The following is a 22,283-nucleotide window of genomic DNA, read 5'->3' as shown; positions in this document are numbered from 1 at the left end:
AGTAACGAAAAAAATCATACAATTAAATTAAATTTAAAAAGTAAAAATTTGAAATAATTAATATAATTAAATTAATATTAAAAAAATAATAAAACAAAAAGTCAAAAACCAAAATATTTCATCGCGCAAATATTTGCTCGATATTAGGATTCGTTGCTCAAAACTCTAAAAATTTGGGCGGGTACCAAAAATGGGACGTGGAATTTTTTTAAATTTTTCATCACGCAAAAATTTGCGCGAATGTCTTTTGTCGTGCAAAACTTTGCGCAACTAATATTTTTGTCGCGCAAAGTCGCTTTGAGTGACCAATATTTTTCGTCACTCAAAGTCACTTTATGCGACAAATAATTTTAAATCGCGCAAAGTCTTTTTCACGATCTTTGAACGAAGTTTTGTCGCACTAAAATTTGTACGACTATAATGTATTTTGCGCGACGAAATTTTCTTCGTCGCGCAAAGTGTAAAATGTAGTAGTGAAATATAGTTTGTCACATCCGGAATTTGCCTGCTTTACCCTTTTACCAACCCATCAGCATTAATAAGAGAAATAAAAAAGATACATTACTTTTCTCTCTTCCTTTCCTCGACCTGTCTTTTTATTTATTTTTATTTTGGTTACATTATCTTCTTATTCCTTTTTTTTCTTGCGTTGAGATATTCTAGTACGCAGCTTTGGGCCGTGATTATGACTCAAGTCTTTATAACAAATGAAGCTTTATGTTCATGGCTTATGCTATCTATTTATTCGCTTTATTACAAAAGCTGGTCACTCCAAAAAGCTAGACAATGCAATTGGAGGAAAATAAAATGAGAACATTAAGGAGGAAAAATCATGTTCACACTAAGCTTTAGTAGTGAGCAGCTTAGTGCTTCTTGATCATGACTAATCTGAAAAAGTTGTGCATGAATTGGACCATGCATGCATGTATCCACGTCCAAATTATTGGAATTTTGGTGGGACTAAATTATATTGGATGTAGTTCATGGACTTCCAACGAGTTAGAGACGACCCAGACGTAAACTGCGCAATTTATTATATTATTGCAACAGACAAATTTGTACCGCTGGAGGAGGACAATCATGTTGAATTATGCAATGCCAATGTCATGATCACTGAGAAAGTATGAAGCTGTACAAAACATGTAGAGCATTAAATAAAGTCGACCCCAATTCAGACAAGATGCTTACCAGTCTTAAGAGCATCCAGATGCTTTCAAATTTTTTCCATCTTGATTCTTCATCATGGATGACAATGCCGGCATTCTTTCTAGTGGGTTAATTATTATTCACACTTTTTAGTAGTGAGCAGCCTTGCCTTTGGCCCATGATTGTGACTCAAGTCTTCATCACTTATCTTATCTGAAGTGTTTGTAAAGCCACACCACTTTATCTTGTAGGTTCAATCACCATATATAATATTTCGACTTCTTAGATCTAGGTTCAAAATGATTAATTGCTATTGGGTTTAGTCTACGTGTTTTCGGTTTTAGATGTAGGTTCTTTGATATTTATTACTTTTTTGTTGTGTTTATTTTACTATTTGAGGTGAATAAGGAAAACACATTGAAAATCTAAATTTAATGCATTATTTCTTTGTAATTGAATTTTAGAATTTAAATTTTGAATTCTTTCCTTGAAAATATTTACCTAATATAGGGAAAAAATACAATTTAATCAATCAAAAGTAAACACCCACATATTATACCAATCGATCAGACAAGCACTCACATGAAATTATGTACCTAACATACAGGTAAATAGTGTTATTATTAGCAAGAAAAAAAAAAAGTGATAAATCGTGTTCCCTATAAGTTAGGAACATAAATTAGAAGACTACATATAAGTCAGATACAAAATAGACAAATAAAATTGTACGTTACCTATAAAAATAAAAATAAAGTACATAAAATACTATTACATGTTATTGAAAATATGTAAAAACACATATATGGGCAATATGCAATAGGACAATATACTTACACCACAGGATAATATGTATATATATATAGTGTCACATCCCGAGATCGGCTTCGCCGTAAGACGATATTGTCCGTTTTGGGCCCCCTTCTCTATACTCAAGATTTTGTTTCTGAGAGCTCACAAGCAACTTCCCAGTGGGTCACCAATCCTAGGATTTCTCTAGCCCCAACTCGCTTAAATTCGGAGTTCTCATGACTTCGAAGCCACTAAGCTCCCAAAAGGCCTCATGCTAGATGGAGGTGGACATGTACATATAAGGCACATCACCCCCTCTTCGTTGGTCGATATGGGATGTTACAATCCACCCCTTTAGGGGCCCGACGTCCTCGTCGGCACAACTCACACCACACTACAGAGTGGCTCTGATACCAAATTGTCACATCCGGGGATCGGTTTCGTCGTAGCACGATATTGTCTGCTTTGGGTCCCCTTCTCTACCCTCACGATTTTGTTTCTGAGAATTTACGAGCAATTTCCCAATGAGTCACCCATCTTGGGATTGCTCTAGCTCCAACTCGTTTAACTTCAGAGTTCTTATGACTCCGAAACCAATTAGCTCTCAAAAAACCTCTTACTAGATAGAGACGGGCATGTACATATAAGGCACATCACCTCCTCTCCGTTGGTCGATGTGGAATGTTACAATCCACTCCCCTTAGGGGCCCAACGTCCTCATCGGCACAACTCGTACCACACGATAGAGTGGCTCTGATACCAAATTGTCACATCCAAGGATCGGTTTCGTCGTAGCACGATATTATCTGCTTTGGTCCCCTTCTCTACCCTCACGGTTTTATTTCTGAGAGCTCACAAGCAACTTCCCAATGAGTTACCCATCCTGGGATTGCTCTAGCCCCAACCCGCTTAACTTCAGAGTTCTCATGACTCCGAAACTAGTGAGCATCCAAAAGGTCTCGTGCTAAATGGAAGTGGCCATGTACATATAAGGCACATCACCTCCTCTGCATTAGTCGATGTGTGATGTTACATATAGGATGAACAAAAATAAAAAAATTTATTTTGTTGTATCTCCAAAATAATAAATTGTCCTAAAATCATGGGATTTATTAACCTATGTATAACCTTATATTAAAATCATAATAAAATCTCGTAATTATTGTCCTATAAATTAATTTATACACGACTTATAATTCAGGGACATAATAAAGCAACTACATAATTTATAAATAATAATAATAATATATCTACATATGAAAATACTTTAAAAAGAATGTAATCCTATTTTACAGAAAAGTTAAAGGACTTATATCAATGGCAACAAATGCTAGGTTTAAAGCCAATTTATGTTCTAAATTTTGGACTTATTCCAAATTTTCTATTAATTCACATCATGTAGATCCCGAATAATTTCATATCAATCATGATGTTTTTTTTGCCAATTAATTCAAATAGTTACGGAAAATTATACTAGCACATCTCGATTTGTCGTGACACATTATTTGGTGAATATACTTTATGAAAAAAGTTTATGCCTCTATTACTATTGTTGTGATAAAAATAAAGGTACACTACTTACCCCATACATGTTTCCACAAATGATGCCTCTAGTGAAGCTTCTCATTTATTCAAATTATGGGCTGCTCTGAAGGTCATTTATTTTTGTCTAGTAAGACTCATACGTCTCCATTCATCTTCTAAAACAAGAATGTAAAAGTTGTACCTAGATAACTCTGACTTCAATCCATGGATAAAACTAAAAACAATAATTTGGTGAATGAACTTGTGGGAAAAGTTGGCGCCTTGTGCTAAATCACATTCCAGGAAGCAATAGCGTTGGACTTGGTGTGGAAAAAATTACATTATTAATTAATACACAAATAAGTACTAAATATATGCATGCATTGGTCAAGGCAGGCCAGGCCTGCTAGTAGTTTCTTTACTCACAACTTAAACACAACGCTGGTTGTAGAAGGAATTAAGGCATGGCCTTACAAGGAAAGGGTAGGCGTATTATGCAAAACTCTTCGATAATGGTGGGAGTAGTGGTTGCGTTAGCTGCTCAACATACAACAGCGGCAGTGGCAGCTCAAGCCCGGCCTGACTCGTGCCGGAACCAGTGTGGTAATCTTACCGTTCCATTTCCATTTGGCATGGATGCAGGCTGTTACAAGGAAGATAAGTTTTTTTTTTTAAACCAATTGAGACGACCCAGACATAGACTGCATGCAACAACATTATTGCAAAGGACAAATTTATTCCGATTGAGGAGGACCATCATGTGTAAATTAATGTCCAATGTATGTCACATGCTCACTCAAAAAGTAGATAAGCATCTCCAATCCAATGGGGAGATGGAAATTTGGACATGTAGATAAGATAAGCATAAGTGAATTCCCTAGCTCCAGCATTAGTTGGTCCAGTCAAGATCAATTATCAACAAAGAAAAACTTGATTGCAACGTTTGCTATCCGAGCCAGTAACGCTATATATATATAACTATTGTGATGCACGAGGTCATCATGTATTGCAAGTTGTTTTGTGAACATATATGTGCAACTTAGGGCGATGCACCATCCATAATTTGCTTATTCATTCCTTTTACTTATATGCTGTGAATGGTTCAATCCATTAATAGAAGTAAAAACAATCATTTTGTGAAACAATTTGATGTCTCTAGTCTTACTGTTATGCTAATTAATTACCGGAAAAAAGGCTCCGATTTTGGCCGTTTTGACTATGCATTCCATAAATAATAAATAAAGACAACCTCATTTCAAACTTTACTCATGAAAACCCTGCCTTGGAGGTGTGAGAATATGAGGGTAAAGAGTCTCACATTGGAAAGTTAAGAAACCTAGTAAGGGCTTATAAGGAGTTGTATTACTCCCCTCATTGCCAATTGATTTTGGGGTGGAACCTCAACTTCCTTCATGGTATCAGAGTGAGTTAGCCCACGTGTGAAAGCCTAACGGTCACACGTGCTCCACGTCACCCAATATGTGTTATCCACGTGCTAGGCTTGAAAATTCGTCATACGTGCAAGGGCGTGTAAGAATGTGAGGGTAAAGAGTCCTACATTGAAAAGTTCAGAAACCTAGTAAGAGCTTATAAGGAGTTGGGCTATTCCCCCCATTGCCAATTAATTTTGGGGTGGAACCTCAACTTCCTTTAGGAGGAAGTAACTCCAGGAAATTGGAGCGGAAAATATTACATTAACTGAACTACCAGTCTAAACAGCAGCCAGATGCAGCTTTCAAATTCCATCTTCATCATCAACGACAATGCATGCATTCTTTTCTAGTGGGTTAATATTATTATTTACACTTTTTAGTAGTGAGCAGCTTTGGTACGTGATTGTCACTCCGGTCTTCATCACTATTACTAATCTGAAAAAGCTGTATCTATCAAGGAAGTCTTGGTCAAGCGAAGCCACTTTACCTTGTCGTCCAATCACCATAATATTTTCACTATCTTAACAACCACCACCAAATATTTTCACATACTCAAATATTTGGGAAATGTTACATTTTGTAGTTCTGTGATCCTATCAAAAGACATGTACAAAATTAATTGATTGATCAATTATACTTAATAGCCAGTGCATCAACTAGGCTTCGGGACATTACTTGATGTTGCACTGTCTCGAGGTCTTAAAATTTTACGCATCTCTTGATAATGATTTCAGTTTTTAAAAATTGAAAAATTTGTTTTGTAACTAATTTCAGTTTAAAATAAAAATGAAAACAAAAAATAAAAGTTTTTTGGTAACTGAGTTTAGTTTTATGTGGAACTCAAAAATGGAATTGTTTGGGGTCAAATTGTGAATTTGAGATTATAGAATGAAAGTGCATGTTACAAAGAGGTTGTAATATTTTTTGGTGATTTTTTTTGGATGTAGGACAATATTTTGGTGAATTTTGGATATGAAGGTCTCAAGGCGCGCCTTGGATTGGGTTTGTGGGAGAAGCCAAGAATTGAGAGGTCGAGTCCAAGTTAGGAGGTCGTAAATACTGATTGTTTTAATAGAAAACAACATAAAGCGTGATTATTACTTTTTTTTTTTTTTTTTGTAATTTAAAATTGAAATGATTATCAAGTAGAGTATATTAGAGCATCTTCAAAGAATATATTACACGAAAAAGGCATGAAGTATTAAAAAAAAAAAATTAAAGGAAGAGAACATTACGTTTTTAATAATCTAAGTGCCTCATGATCAACTATATTTAATCTGAAAAAGCTGTGAAAGAATTAAATTGGACCATGCATCGAAGTCCAACAAGTTAGAGAGACGACCAGAGATAGACTGCATGCAACAACATAATTGTAAACGACAAATTTGTACACAAGGACAAGAGGAGCTTATTGTTCCAACCAACCAATTCAGTGCACATGAGACGGGGCCACGAAGGATCTGGTGGATGACGACACCAAAGTGACTTCATGCGATGACGTGGACTACATATCGTTCGATAGCAACATGTTTAGAACAGCCACGTAGACGCTCATCTATCTGTAGACTTCATGTCAATGCATGCATTCTTTATATAGTGGGGTCAATTATTGTGACTCAGGAGTCTTTATAGCTGTCTATTAAGGAAGTCTTAGTCAAGCCAGGCCACTTCGTCACCAATTTTAACAACCATATATTTTCAGAGTCTCATATTATCCAAAAAGGTTTCAACTTGGAATCTTTTCCCACTCGTTAATTGAATAAATGAAAAAGACGGATGAGTGTTAACAGACAAAAAATAATAATTATAGGTTAGTAAAGGCATTTCCTATCTATAAAATAGGCCTCAGTCTCCTCAGGAAAACAATTAACACATAACATACAGTGCATGCGTATACACATATGGCCTTTCAGTGTGGAATGCCCAAGCAACTTTCAATAATGTTGCTCGTAGTACTTGTACTAGCGGCTACACATGCTGTAGCAACAACAAGAGCAAACGCAAGAGAAGGAGGAGAAGCAAAAGATGAAATACCAATACCAATAGCCCGGCAAGACTGCAACGACACATGTGGTAATCTCAAAATTCCATACCCATTTGGCATTGGTGACAGACATTGTTACTTCGAACCAGCATTCCAAATCACCTGCAAAAATGGGTCCCCAGAACCCCGATTGATGGAAACCCGTATGATTGTCACCAACATATCCCTTGAAGAAGGTGAGCTGCAAACAGGGCAGTTAGTAAACCGAGTTTGTTATGACGCCACAGGTGCGTCAAGCGACCGCGAAGACCAAAGCAAAGGCGGGCTCAGGGTGTATCCTCCTTACACCATCTCTGGTGTCAAGAACAGGATGTTTGTGGTTGGTTGTGACACGTGGGCGGAGCTTGTTGGTAGCCGGGACGATCAAAGCTACTCAACCGGGTGCATCTCCAAATGTGACAAGAATCCGGGTGACTACGCACACTCCGTTGATAAGAACGACACTTGCTTTGGCATGGGGTGTTGCAGAACGAGGATCCCCCCTTTGCTGAACAACCTGATTCTGACGGTGGGAAGCTATAATAACAACAAGGAAGTAAATCACTTTAACCCCTGCGGCTACGCCTTCGTTGTGAAAAAGGACAACTTCACATTCGGCAAGACAAGTTTTCAAGACCTCCGTAATACACACCGGGTTCCCCTGGTTCTTGATTGGCAAATTGGGGACAAGTCGTGTCGAAATGCATGCAAGGGAAATAATAGCATCTGCAAAGCCAAGCCTTCTTCAGGTCACATTTGCCTCTGCAAGCCAGGCTACCAAGGGAACCCATACCTCGAAGATAGTTGCCGAGGTATATTATCTTTTTATTTTATTACCTAGTTAAATTGAAAATCCCATTAATATTTTTTGTGCTTTTGGATTCGATCCAAATAATTCAAAATATTATTAGATTTCATCCAGATATTTTAATCTTATCGATTTAAGCGCAGTGACATTTATTACCAGAATAATTTGTGTCAATATACTGAACTGTATCATTGTGATAAATGAGTTTAACTATTTCTTTCAGATATTAATGAATGCGCTTTGAATTCAACCCTCTGTAAGCATGGCAAGTGCGAAAATAAAGAAGGAAATTACACTTGTGTCTGTGATAGTGGCTACAAAAACCAGGACCACATTACGTGCATCGAAGTTCCCTCTGCAAAACCCTTGAAAATTTCGCTGGGTACGTATGAACTAGAGCTAGCTATTTACATACAAGCATGGATCCTATCTATTTATTTTATAGTACGTATCATTTATGAAACACGTAGGCCATACAAAACATATATTGTACACACAATCAGTTAATTATTAATGATTCTCAAACAAAATAGTACGTAGACAATAAAAAAAACATTTATGATTTAAAAAAGAAAGAAATGAAAGTTTTGGGCTTTGAGGTTTTTGGGGATTTTCTCTTTTTAATTTTGGAGGTGGTTGTTTGGTGGGAAGCCAATACCGTTGAAGAAGGCTCTGTGGTCTGATTTTTCAAGTTCCCAACTCTCAGAAGGAGATAAGTTCCCAATCTGGGTACAGTATCTTTACTTAAGAGAGAGAGAGAGAGAGAGAGAGAGAGAGAGAAGGGGAGGAGGAGGAGGCAAGAATGAAAATAAAAAGAAAAAGAAAAGGAAAGGGAAATGATGAAAAAAGGAGAGGAAACGAAATGTGGGCCCTTTTTTAATTTTTAATCATATAAAAAGTTACTAAGGATAACCATGGGACATATGTCACTCTTTACAAGTAGTAGTCAGCATACACTTTTATTTTAGAGATATTTAATCGTATACTCATTCTTAACACTAATAATATAGATAAACTCTACATAATTTAATTTTTATAAATAAACCTAAAAAATGACAACTGCCCATATTGAATTTAATTTTGATTCTTAAATTACTTTGATACCCTATTGAGTGTTTTGAGTTTTTTTATGAGGTTTTGGAGTTAGGTTTGTTTTAAGAAATCAATGGAAGTTTTGTAATTTAAAATAAGTTAAAAGCCTTTTTGTTATGTTGTAAATGGGTTTTGGATGTGTTTCTAAAATCCATTTCTTATAAAAAAAAAAATTTATAATTTGGGCTCCTATATTAGGTATAATAGTGAACCTCCCTTTAATTAATGTGGTAAACAAGTATGCTCCCTAAGCATAACATAAATAATTAAGTTATGAAAATCAACTTTGCTTTTCACTTTGTGCAGGTGTGTCATTGAGCTTCTCTGTTTTACTGGTTGGAATATTTTGGATATATAGGAAACAGAAGAAGAGCCATGTAAAACATCTCAAACGAACATACTTTGAAGCTAATGGTGGCGAACTTTTACGGAAAGAAATGGCTAGTTTTGGGGAAGCCAGATACTTTACTGAAGAAGAGGTGAAGGACAAGGACGCCACAAACAATTATGATGAAAGTAAAAAAGTTGGTGAGGGAAGGTACGGAATTGTTTACAAAGGATTACTAAAAGTTGGTGAAAGTAAACAATGGGTTGCCATAAAGAAGTCAAAAGTTCAGGTCCAAATTGACCAAAATGAAACTACCTCCCAAATTGATGGCCAAAAAAAAATTACCGCCCCAATTGACCAAAAAAAAATTGCCGCCCAGGAGCAATTTGTTAACGAGATGACTGCTCTTTATAAAATCAACCATAAATATGTTGTGAGATTCATAGGTTGTTGCTTAGACATCCCAAAGCCAATATTGGTTTTTGAGTTCATGTGCAAAGGCACTCTTTATGAGAATATTCATGGAAAAGACGGCGAAAAACCATCACCGCTTCCATTGGAAGATCAGTTGAAGATAGCAGCCGAGACGGCAGAAGCCCTAGCATACTTGCACCACGACATTTCCCCGCCAATCAAACACGGTGATGTGAAAACATCTAATATACTATTAGATGAGAAATGCACGGCAAAACTGTCCGGCTTTGGAGCTTCAAGACCGGCTCGTAAAGAAGATGAGAATCAAACATCAAAGTCAAACACCATAACAGAAAAAAGCGACGTCTATAGCTTTGGGCTTGTGCTAGCGGAGCTGTTAACAGGCATAAAGCGAGAGGAAAACCTAGAAAAAATCTTTCTTGCCTTGGTGGAAGGGGGTACGTTGGGTCAAACTCTTGATAAAAAAATAGTGGAGGGACATTCTGATGAAGTCGAAAAAGCAGGTGATCTGGCAATAGAATGCTTGGAGTCAAAAGAGAAGGAAGGACATTGGCCTTCCATGAAAGCTGTAGCGTCAAAGCTCCAAGGATTAGTGCAAAGCATGAAACAACATCCAAGTGGAGGAGAGGCTAACATCTCTTCATCTCCCACCGATACCGCCAACTTGGGAGGGCCGTCTGCTTCAAGTGCAGACAGCAGCATTATGGAAATAAAGCCTCATGGAGATGGGCGATAATTGGGTGACGTGTTCCTAGCAACTTATTGTCGGCGGTCGAGTTATGTGGTGTTTAATTATTTTCTATTGCAACTTCGTTGTGTGCTTGCAGAAATGAAATAAAATAAAATAAAAAAGATTGAGTGAGTGGATCATGAAATAATGTTAACATATTGTACTGTGGGTTGTAAAAATATATGGTTTTTTTCTTTTCTTTTTTTGTTGAGTTACAGCAATTGGGGAGGGGTAGGACTTGTTATCTATTCTATATTTATGAATGTTAAATTCAAGATTTTCAGATTGAACATATATTTTAATTAAGAAGCTAACAGGATTAAATGAGGTTTAGGTGTGGAGAGATTGAGAATAAGGAAAGCCACATGTATATAGAGAAAGTTTTGATTTATATGCAGAAGACTTCAATTTTGTTTGTTTTTTTTTTATATAAAACAAATAGCAAAAGAACAGAGCAATAATTATTATCCATTAATAATATACCAAAATCCAATGAACTTCTACACCCCAGAAATTAAGAAATAAAATTTATGGGCTCATTTGGTACACCGTTTAGACTCTGAATATGAGTAAATAGTCTATGTTAGGTGTTTGGTGTCAACTTGTATTATTTAATTACCCGACTACTTTATACGGGTTGAGCTTTTAATACTCTCCTTACATGACTAACTAATACAACCCACACACCCCGGTTTAGATAATACATGCTTAATTATACGGCTAAGCATGCATTCTACGAAAAAAAATCAGACGCTTTTTCATCTTCTTCTCCCTAGGGTTCTTCTTCACAGGTTATTTTCTTCACTCTTGTCATATGAATCTTACCCAAAAAAATTGTGTCATTTGAATCTCAATTACCATTAAAATTATCAAAGAATTTTTTTTATTTTTAAAATAGTCTGATATGATGTTATCCGGAGCATCACCAAACACAGTATAACTTAGTCAGACTATTTATCCAAAACAACACCAAACGCCTTATAATATTATGGATAAATAGTCAGTACTCTCCGGAACAGATTAATACTATCTGATGGAAATTAGTCAGTATAATCCGACGTACCAAACGAGCCCTATATGTATTAATTGCAACAAGAAAATACAAGAAAATATAACCTCAATAGTACCACAGTCAAGGACGGATCCAGAATTTTAAAATATGGTGGGCTAAATATATCTTACATACAAACCTAGAAAACTAAACAGTATGAGTGAATTTTATTGAAGTATGAATTTGAAAATCAATTAGCAATTACATAATAAACTTCTCTATGAAATGAAAAGAATTGAAAGTATTTATTATCCATTACAAAAAGAAGCAGAAAAAAAAAATTGAACCATTTTAATCCATCCAAGCCAACTTGGAAAATAAAAATGAGAAGAAGTTGCCAAAATTTATAAATAAATAAAAAATGACTTGACATTTTATGTACACTAGAAAAGGTAAAAGTTTTTTTTACAGAAAAAAAGTAAAGGATGTTCTCTAGGAATGTGTGTTTTATGAAAAATGTTAAGAAATAAATATTAATTAACTAAAAAAAAAAAAGATTTTATGTGGGTGGGATCACTAGAATAAGATGTGAGGAGGTGTACTTTGGTGGGTTGAGTATTAATATTGGACTATAAAATATCAAGTCATCCAGGCTATAGCCCATGTTAACATGGACGTAGGTCCGCCCCTAACCACATCATTTTATAACATGCATGGAATGCTAAAAAAAAAAAAAATTCTAAATCAAATCCCTTCCATCTGACAACTTAAAACACAACCAAAACTCCCAAAAGTGAAGCAAATCATTCAAAACAAATAAAACAAAAAAAAAATCAGTAAGATTCAAATTAGACAAAAATTGAAGAAACTTAAACAAGCAATTACTACCAGTAAATCAATAAATGAAGAGGATTAAATAATACAACTTACTAAATTAAATTTATTTTATTTCTCGAACATATTTCACATTAGGCATTAATAAAGTAATTTCTACAAGAACCAGTTGCTTGTATTGCAACCTCTAGTTCTCCTCTCTCTCTCTCTCTCTCTCTCTCTCTCTCTCTCTCTCTCTCTCTCTCTCTCTCTCTCTCTCTCTCTCTCTCTCTATATATATATATATATATATATATATATATATCCCACTACAAAAAAAGTCAACAATGGTTACCTTTTTATTGGTGACTGTTGGCATCATTAGTCACATTTTTGGGTGAGTAAAAGCAATAGTCACAATATAGTTACAATTTTGGGCTTCATTACATATGAAGCCGTTACTAAAGGCTATTGTCACCTATATAACAACATTCGTGACATTGTGGACATTGACTCTTAACAGCATGTGGGGCCCATCAGCTTTCCCATCAACTTCAATTTACAATATTTTATTACTTATTTGACTATCCAATCAACTTCATATCACGTATTTGATTATTAATAGTATTTAAGTACAATTTGGCCCAATCAAATTCAACAACTTGACAATATATTTTTATTACTTAAATCTATATCTGTATTAGAATTATTAAAAAATTTACAATTTCTATTTGTACATTTCTTACTTTTCATTTTTCAATAATTAATTAATAAAAATATTATTTTTAATTGATGTCTGGTGTTTATTGTAATTTCATTAAAATTCAATAAATAATTTAATAAAGATATTGACTTTCATTGCAAGTTCCTCTAGTACAGTAAACATTTCATAAACATATTAGCTTTAATTTCATAATTTTCATTACAGTTTACACATATGGAGGATTAAACCTCCCAAAATATTAAGTCACTGGTAACTAAGTAGTACAATATTTTCCTAATGAATAAAAAATTGTACAATCCTATACAAACAATAATACATACTCGCCTAAGAAGACCTATAGCTAGTACTTTCTAATCCAAGCACTCCTCCGATCCGATCATACAAACGAATGATGCAACTGAAGTGTCCTTCATCCCTGCAATTGAAGTGTCCACCATCCCTACAATTGAAGTGTTCACAGATCATAGTTCAAGAAGAAGTTAGAGGTAGAATACGGGCATAGTTCAAATAGGGAAAGAAAGAGAAACGGGCAAATCAAAATAAAATAAAATCTAAGAAAATAGAAATCTTGTACTCATCTAAATGAATAACCCCAACCCACCAATATTCAAGGGAAGAGAAACCCAGATAAAACAACATCTTTACAACTCATAAATAGAAAAAGGCGAATTACAAAGAGTATATTAATAAAATAAAATAAATTTAAAAGGACCTGAGAATAGAGGCGCCTCTAGCAATTCCACCGCCCCTGCAGAACTTGATCTTCCTACATCACAGAATATCAAAGAACATATTAATATATAAAAAAGTAGAAGAAAAAAAACAGCTTATACAGAAAACAAAATACAAGGAAAGCCATGACTGAAGCAAGCCCTACTGTAGCTCTCAGATATAAGATATAACATTCAGATACACTACTACAAAATAACTCTTGCGCAACCAAAGTTTGCGCGACGAAAAATTATTTGTCGCTCAAAGTCACTTTGCGCGACGAAACTCAAAACTTCGTCGCTAAAAACCTTGCGCGACCAACTTTGCATAGCGATAATCGTCGTCGAGCAAAGTCTTAGCGATCAAACTTTGCGCGACCAAAAAAATTTGTCTCGCAAAGTCGCTTTTTGAAGGAAAAAATTCGTCGTGCAAAGCGCCTTTGCGCGACGAAAACAATTAGTCACTCAAAGCTACTTTGCGCAACGAAAATCATTTCGTCGAGCAAAGCTACTTTGAGCGACGAAACAACAAAACTTCGTCGCGCAAAGTCCTTATAAAATAAAAAAATTATTTTTTAAAATCTTTGTTAGAAAAATATATTATTGTTGTTTGGATTGGGTTTTTGTTAAAAATATATTTTTAAAATTGACGATCGAATTAGTTCATTGTATTTATATAGGGTCAAAGAGTGTAGCTATAAAAAATCATCAAAATCGGAGTTAAAATAACCGTTAAATCATGATTTTTCATTTATAACCGTCGAAAAGTTATGTCTCATTACTTGATCTCTGAATGTTTATTTTTTTCAATTTTTGGCATATATGATCTCGAAGTATAAACAAACAAGTTTGACGGTTGGATCGTTCAAACTAGTTTCGTAGAATGTGTATGCCATCAAAACAATATATTCAATAACAATTAAGAGTTTATTTATACTTTTGTTAAATATAACATAAGATTTTGTGGTATCCACTAGTGTAAATATTCTAAATTGAAGATCAAATTCAGTCATTGTATTCATGTAAAGGAGTGTAGCGGTAAAAAATCATCAAAATCGGAGTTAAAATAACCGTTAAATCATGATTTTTCATTTATAACCGTCAAAAAGTTTTGTCCCGTTACTTGATCTCTGAATGTTTATTTTTTTTTATTTTTGGCGTATATGATTTGAAAATATAAACAAACAAGTTTGACAGTTGGATCATTTATTGTACTATTAAAACTAGAAGTACTTTTATTAAAAGTGCTCATGAGGAGGATTACTTCCTCCATAAGCATTTCCATGTAAACTCGAAGAATTACTTTTTTAATGTTATAATAGGATATGAAGTATTAAAAATGTAAAAGGGAGACCCAGTTAGTATTCCTCTTAATGAAACATATATCCACTTGGTAATCAATCATCCAAGGCTCAATCTTTCTTCTTTTCTTGGTTTTTTTTTTTAAAGGATATATAATTAATGTTTTTTTCCTTGTCCAAAAGGAGGATTCCTTGTCTAGTAATGTGGCTCAACCACAAAATTACACGTATCCTTTTTTTTTTTTTTTTGTTGGTAAAATTCTCAAAAGTTTTTTTTTCTTTCTCTTTTTATCATTCTTAATTAAATTTTCTTTTTCCTACTTCCATTAAATTTTTAAACCCTTTTTGTGGCCCTTTCCAACTCCAATAACCCCCCTGCCATGTTTGCCACTGACAAGGTTGATAGGCATAGTTTCTTTATGGAGATTTTTTTTTTCCTCATAAGATATAGATTTTTTAGATCAAGCAAGCCTTGCGTTGTAAACATCATAAAATAAGAAATAAAAATAAATCTACTGGTGCCAGTCTGCTGTCCCCAGAATCATATCCCCTACTCTATGCCACTTCTTTATTCTTTGACCCGTATCCATCCAACTTAGCCTAAACTTAACATTGTTAGCCTTGGAATAAAAAAAGAAAAAGAAAAAACAATTCCCCTTGAATCTTTTTCTACTCTTCATCCTTCGACTGCATAGCTTCGATTCCAACACACCGGTCCTTCCATGGATAGCATTTTTTTATTATTTAAAATTGTCAGTGATTTCTTTTTTCTTTTTTTTTGGGTCAGAAAACAAAGTCTTGGTCAGTCAACGAAGGTAAACAGAAGTCATTGCCCTGTTTATAAATTTCACGAAATTGTCTAGTAAGCCCACCTCTCTTTTTGACTAGCGAAAGAATCCTCTCTCCTCACAGATCATCCTTATTTCCGGAGCATTTTCTTCTCTTGTAATCTCTCTTCATCTGATGAAGTTTTATTGACCCAAAACAGGGGGAAAAAAAATATATATCCCTATTCTCTTATCCTCTTCCCATAGCATCCAGTAAATAGCGTGGTAAGTTTTTTTTATCAGTAAGCTTTAATATCCTGAAATAAATATATTTAAACTCTTTCTTAATATCTACGTTCAGAGGCTTCTGTATACTCTTGAGTGTAGTGTTTACCGGAAACACAGAGGTAGTCTATTTATTTTATCACAATTAGAACGATTTTATTTTTCTCTAATTTACACAGTTTTTGAAGCTTGAAAGAGATCGCATGTCTTACAATATTTTTGTTGTTATTAGCGTTTTTTTTAATCTTAGCTTGTAAGTTATATGGAGAAGGTTGCGCTTCACACTTTATCCTTTCCTTTCTCTGTTTCTTTCTTTCATTAGCCAACTTCCATCTTTTGTTCAAGTTGAGTTATAATGTGTTAATTAATATCCTACTATTATTATGTGAGAGATTGGAAATGATAAGTTTTCTTCATGACTTCTTCTACCTTCAACTTGAATGGTTAAACCTTTTACTAATTATTTGCAATTTGTTTGTTTTCGATTTTCAGGGCTCGTTCAGAAAATAGAGTAGTTCAAACTATCCTATCCACCACCATATAAGAAGAATTAAGTTATGTCTTTACAGAGCAGTGAAAACGATGAGATCATTATCGTAAGGTTAGTTTTTACAAGATGTGGTCCTTTAATAATATAAGTACATATTGCTTAGCACTATTTGGAATGCCCAGTGAGTATCATATCACTTTACAAGTACATATTGCTTCACAAGACCGCAATAGAAAATAATTACCAAATAATTAAATTAAATGTGTTGGTTAGAGTTCAAGCGCTAAGCAATTAGTAAGTTAGTACAGTTCTAATAGCTCATTTGGGACTACTGAAATGGTTAATCTAATGATGGACGCTCTATGTGTTAAGAGTATATCCGACGTTGAAAATATACCATACAATAAATAAAATAATTTAATTCACTCGTCATTTGATTTTGGGTTTGATACTCTAATTTCTATATCACATTGTAAAGTCCTTTTACTTGTCTTAATTTTCTGATTGCATTTTTCTTTTAATCAGCAATACACCAGATAAACTTTACAGTTTGGAAGATGCTGAGGGGCAGCCACCACTTTCCGCGGTATCCAACAAAATTGGGGAACCTTCAACAAAGAACAAATGGCCAAAAACAGTTCTTTCAGCTTCATTCTGGAACAAGATGATTGTAATTTCATGTGTAATTGCAGTTTCCCTAGATCCCTTGTTCTTTTACATTCCATTCATCGATGAGGATAGTAAATGTCTTGGAATGGACAAAAAGTTGAGGAATGTGGCTCTGATTTTGCGATCTCTCACGGATATAACTTTCTTGGTGCATATTGGATATCAAATCTGGGAAGCTCTTAATAAGGCCTACAAGGGAATCAACAAAAGAAAGTCAGAGGTGCAATTGGATTGGCAAACGACCTTAATAAGAACAGAGGAGATAATTCCATTTGCTGAGATTTTTGCTAGGAAGTTGTCGTGGGGCTCTTTGCTGATTGACCTTCTCTCTGTTTTTCCCATGCCACAGGTAATATAAGAGAAATTCAAATTTTTTGTGTATATTATGAGCTAGGTTCTTATCCAGCTTTAATTAACGGACTTCTAACCCATTATACTATTTATTATTTTGTCCAGCTTCTAGTACTAAAAGGTTTTTACAAAATGAAAGGGGAGGGATATTTAGAACGGAGAAAGGTTGTCAACTTTTTTCTTCTCAGTCAATATTTGCCAAGAATTTGCCGAATTATCTTTTCATCTAAGGAACTTACAAGAACTACTGGAATACAAGTCAAAGCCCTATTCAATTTGTTTCTTTACATTCTTGCTAGCCATGTAAGTTTCACTTTCCGTATCATTTCATTTTAGTACATATATACTTTGCTAATAAATATTGCTTGATGAAGTTTAGTTTCATTTACAATAACTCCATGATTGGAAAGTGAATAGTGATGAAGTAGGGTGAGTGTAGGTGTCAATGCAATTGCTCTAACAATTAATTAATTATGATGTTAATAGGTTCTTGGAGCTTTTTGGTACTTCTTTTCCATTCAACGAGAGACATCATGTTGGTATCGGGCTTGTCAAAAAAACAAACATGAAGGATGCAATACCTTTTATTGTTACGATCGCAATACGTCTATAAACGTTACCACATTTTTTGATAAACATTGCAAAATAGATGTTCCATACAATGATACACCGCCGTTTGAATATGGAATATTTCTTGATTCTCTTAAGTCTGGTAATGCGGGGAATAATTCTACTTTTCCAACCAAGTTAGCCTACTCTTTCTGGTGGGGCCTGAGAAATCTAAGGTTTGCACGTACATATTTATTTGAATATTTCAGCATTTTATTTTGTATCCCTTACTAAAAAATATATATATACTAAAAGTTTTTTTTTTTTTTAAAGTAACGAAAGAAGTCTTCAATAGTAAAAAAAATATTTATTTATTTTGGAAATTTCTGATTTTATTTTGTATCCCCTATTAATCAAAGAAATATATATATTTGTCTACTATGAGAAAAAAAAATGTAACAAAAGAAGTCTTCAATAAAAAGGATATCCTATTCCTTTTATTTTTTTACTAAATAATAAATATCATATTCAACGTACGTTTAAAAATAGAACCTATTTTTACCATATTTTGTATCCCCTGTTAATATTCCAATTATTTTTATGTGGTAAGTAAACTTATACAAGGAGGATCCTTTTAGCAACCCTAAATTCCTCTGATCTTACAAAATCTTAACAGAAACTTTAGAAAAATAAAAGTGTTGCTTTTATAACTACTTTCTCCGGTCATTCATTAGTATCTCACATTTACTTGATTTCTGCAGCAATTTTGGCACGAATCTCGAAACAAGTAGTTATGTGTGGGAAAACTTGTTTGCAATTCTTATTTCTATCACTGGCTTGCTACTATTTATATATCTCATTGGAAATGTTCAGGTTAGTAATGAATCTCTCTGTTGGATATCAATTTAGTTTATTTATTTTCAATTGTTTTCCCTCATATAATATTATCCTACTAGTTCACATTGTAGGTCCACTACTAAAATGACAACTATTAATTGATTGGTCAAAATAATTTTGAATTTAAGTGATTTTGTGCATGGATGATTTTTAAAGGAATACCTAAAAGATTGACGATTGGGGTAATCAAAATACACTTCTAATTTACTATTTGTGGTGAAATGTATCTTCAGACATTTATTCAGATGAGAACCACAAAATCAGAGGAAATAAGGCAGAAGATAAAAGCAAAAGAGCAAGTGATAGAAGGATGGATGGTGACAAATGGCATTCCTGATGATATGAAGAAGGAAATCATGAAAAACATAAATAAAAAATTGAAAGAGGACAAAGATGCTGATCTAGAGAATCTATTCAATGTTCTTCCTTGGTTGACGAAAAAATCTCTAAAGCGTGTTCTCTGCTTCGATATTCTATCACAAGTATCTCTCTCTCTCTCTCTCTCTCTCTCTCTCTCTCTCTCTCTTAAGTATTTGTATGTAAATGAGTTGCCTTGACCTACCATAAGGTACTGTATAAGCCTCATTTGGTGGCTCGGTCAGGACTGGGTATTACAAGTCTCGTATAAAGTCTAGTCTTTATAAGTCTTATTTCATAGATAAAACACTTGTAAGCCACGACAATATGTTGAACTCTTATCCGTTTTAATTAATTAAGATCTATAATTTATAATCATTCACTTAACAAAGGTTAGGACATTAGTCCAATTTACAAAGGAATGAATTTGTAACAGTTAAGTTATATAGATGAATTAATCTTGCCTTGTGTTTAAATTTTGATCAACTCTAAATACAGGTTCAACTCCTTAAAGAAATGGATGACAAAGTGTTGAAAATGATGTGTGACTATCTGACGCCAGTGACGTACCCAGAAAATAAAATCATTTTTCGAAAGGGGGACCCAATGGATCGCATGCTTCTCATTATAGAAGGTACGTTATTGAGGTACAGCACAAATCCTGATCCTAGTCTTACTCATGGTGGCGAAACAAATCCTGGATCAATGGCCACTAAGGAAGTTGTTGAGAAACGTGAGGTTTATGGAGAAGAGCTTCTGACGTGGGTATCGGCATCGCCCAGCGAATCGGGTCGGTTTCAGAATCTTCCTACCTGCCCCGAAATTGTGAAATGTTCTACAAAAGTAGAAGGCTTTGCTCTCTCAGCCAAGGACTTGAGAAGTGTAGTCTCCAAATGCAAACACTGGTGGAAGTTACACAATGATCCTTGATCTCCTGCCTTCTATTTTGTGTACTTGTGTTTTGAGTGCTTTTGTGTCTAAAATTAACTCGTTTTAAACAAGGATGGCCTACCATGCCCACCGCCACAAGCTATGTTCACATTTGTTGTTTTGTTTTGCCTATAATTCTCTGTCATTGGACTCTTGCCTGATTGTATTTTGGTGCTGTGATTGCGCCCTAGTTTTAATCAAGTACCAGTTTGTCCAAAATAAAAAATTTATTTCACGTCATGTAGACCCTGAAATAATTTCATATCAGTCATGGTGTTTTTTTGCCTTCAAATAGTTACGGAAAATCATATTCGAACATCTCAGTTTGCCCTGACACATTATTTGGTGAATAGAGTTTATGAAAAAGGAAGTTGATGCCTCTATTACTATTGTTGTGATAAAAATAAAGCTACTACTTGCCCCATACATGTTTCCACAAATGAATGATGCCTCTAGTCAAGCTTCTCATTTATTCAAATTATGGGCTGCCCTGAAGGTCATTTATTTTTGTCTAGTAAGACGCTACGTCTCCATTCATCTTCTAAAACTAGAATGTAAGAGTTGTACCTAGATAAATCTGACTTCAATCCATGGATAGAAAATAAAAACAATAATTTGGTGAATGAACTTGCAGGAGAAGTTGACGCCTTGTGCTAAATCACATTCCAGGAAGCAATAGCGTTGGACTTGGGGTGGAAAAAATTACATTAATTAATACACAAATAAGTACTAAATATATGCATGCATTGATCAAGGCAGGCCAGGCCTGCTAGTAGTTTCTTTACTCACAACTTCAACACAACAACGCTGGTTGTAAAAGGAATTAATGCATGGCCTTACAAGGAAAGGGCGCAGTCAAACAGTCAGGTTTGACAGCATAGGTGGCCGCTTTACAGAGTCAGATGTCTGTGATTCTGCAATCCTTCGCACGGTCCAGCATTCCAGTCACGCATTTTGATGCGTCGACCTCCGAGCCCGTCCACCAAGAGCATCTCCACCAGACCACGGCCCCTTTAGACCCCCAGACCTCCGAGCCGCATGCGCCAGATGACAATGTAGATTTTGGAACATTATTTGATTAGTTTTGTATTTTCATAATTATTTTAAAAAAAATTCTCTTGTAGTATACATTTATTTTATTTTATATAATAAATGTATTCTTTTCGTTTTTTTTTTTGCAATTTCATTTTATTAGCAAAAAAAAAAAAACGTAATATTAAATTTATATAATCTATATTAATTTTGCACGATGAAACGTTTCTCGTCTTGCAAAGTCACATTTTACAAAATAAAAAAAACGTAAAAAACATTTTAAATACATATAATTTATTCTTGCGTGACGAAGTCTTTCGTCGCGCGAAAAGGATATGCGCGACAACGACTATTTCGTCACGCAATATCGTTCGTCGAGCAAACGTTGGCGACACAAATTGAGCGACGAAGGACTCTTCGTAGCGCAAATTTCTGCGACACGAATCGCGTGACGAATATTATCCGCCGCGCAGTGTTGTTGCGATGAACCTTCTTTTGTCGCGCAAAGGTTTGTGTGGCGAACAGTTGTGTCGTCCTTTAACCTTTTGTGCAACGAAGGTTAATCTGTCGCACAGTTTTGCACGACGAATGCAAAAAATTGGTCGCGCAAAGTCTTTCTTTACGCTGTTTGCGCGACGAATTTTCTGTCGCGCAGAAATTTGTGCGACTAAAAGTAACTTTGCGCGACGACATTCTCTTCATCGCGCAAATCATAAAATGTAGTAGTGATTGTATTTAATTGCATAATTTTTTTTCCATGTTAGTTTATTATATTCTAGCGAATGAAAGAGAAATGTGCCTCATTTTCATTTCTAGCCTAGGGCCACCCAAAAGTTAGGGTCGGTCCTGCTTCTTGATTGATTCTAGAGTTTCATGTTATAGGCTAAAGTTTTAACCATTTATTTGTCACGCTGTGTCACCAACTTTCATTTGCTTCCATGTTTTTTCACTTCATGCAAAGCAAGCAGAGCAAAACATTAATGAAAATTATTGGAAAATTCCAATAGGAGACCAGAATATAGCGTAGGTTGACAAGTAAACAAGAATATATAAGACCCTTTCTTCACCAATAGAGTTAGATTTTAATCACCCTTTCTTCAATAATCAAC

The 22,283-nt window shown here is 34.6% G+C and overlaps 2 protein-coding genes across 3 annotated transcripts; both read left to right on the top strand.

The window, feature by feature from the left end:
- The first annotated feature begins 6,757 nt into the window (after positions 1-6,757).
- On the top strand, positions 6,758-10,598 carry LOC148918543 (wall-associated receptor kinase 2-like). Its single transcript, XM_089049058.1, has 3 exons — positions 6,758-7,727; positions 7,947-8,105; positions 9,122-10,598. The coding sequence occupies exons 1-3, from the start codon at positions 6,794-6,796 to the stop codon at positions 10,312-10,314; spliced, it is 2,286 nt and encodes a 761-aa protein (XP_088905184.1). The 5' UTR covers positions 6,758-6,793; the 3' UTR covers positions 10,315-10,598.
- A 5,117-nt stretch (positions 10,599-15,715) lies between these two features.
- Positions 15,716-20,409, top strand: LOC107880756 (cyclic nucleotide-gated ion channel 1-like). Of its 2 annotated transcripts, XM_089049056.1 has the most exons (8): positions 15,716-15,899; positions 16,392-16,500; positions 16,915-17,407; positions 17,515-17,712; positions 17,896-18,194; positions 18,720-18,831; positions 19,089-19,337; positions 19,711-20,409. In XM_089049056.1, the coding sequence occupies exons 2-8, from the start codon at positions 16,457-16,459 to the stop codon at positions 20,140-20,142; spliced, it is 1,827 nt and encodes a 608-aa protein (XP_088905182.1). In that variant the 5' UTR covers positions 15,716-15,899; positions 16,392-16,456; the 3' UTR covers positions 20,143-20,409. The 2 variants fall into 2 exon arrangements, with proteins under 2 accessions (XP_088905182.1, XP_088905183.1); XM_089049057.1 differs by lacking the exon at positions 19,089-19,337 and having other exon boundaries at positions 15,718-15,899; positions 19,711-20,382.
- Positions 20,410-22,283: the final 1,874 nt, after the last annotated feature.

Source organism: Prunus mume, linkage group LG3 (assembly GCF_029339155.1).
Source record: "Prunus mume cultivar Tortuosa linkage group LG3, ASM2933915v1, whole genome shotgun sequence".
In the NCBI taxonomy this organism is placed as follows: Eukaryota; Viridiplantae; Streptophyta; class Magnoliopsida; order Rosales; family Rosaceae; genus Prunus; species Prunus mume.
This window is presented reverse-complemented; position numbering and strand designations above follow the sequence as displayed.

Bases quoted from the DNA above. Each gene is read 5' to 3' on its own strand.
- LOC148918543 (XM_089049058.1), top strand. From the start codon at position 6,794: ATGGCCTTTCAGTGTGGAATGCCCAAGCAACTTTCAATAATGTTGCTC. The intron at 7,728-7,946 runs GTATATTATCTT...TATTTCTTTCAG, and splicing joins CCTCGAAGATAGTTGCCGAG to ATATTAATGAATGCGCTTTG. The intron at 8,106-9,121 runs GTACGTATGAAC...CACTTTGTGCAG, and splicing joins ACCCTTGAAAATTTCGCTGG to GTGTGTCATTGAGCTTCTCT.
- LOC107880756 (XM_089049056.1), top strand. From the start codon at position 16,457: ATGTCTTTACAGAGCAGTGAAAACGATGAGATCATTATCGTAAG. The intron at 18,832-19,088 runs GTTAGTAATGAA...ATGTATCTTCAG, and splicing joins ATCTCATTGGAAATGTTCAG to ACATTTATTCAGATGAGAAC. The intron at 19,338-19,710 runs GTATCTCTCTCT...CTCTAAATACAG, and splicing joins GCTTCGATATTCTATCACAA to GTTCAACTCCTTAAAGAAAT.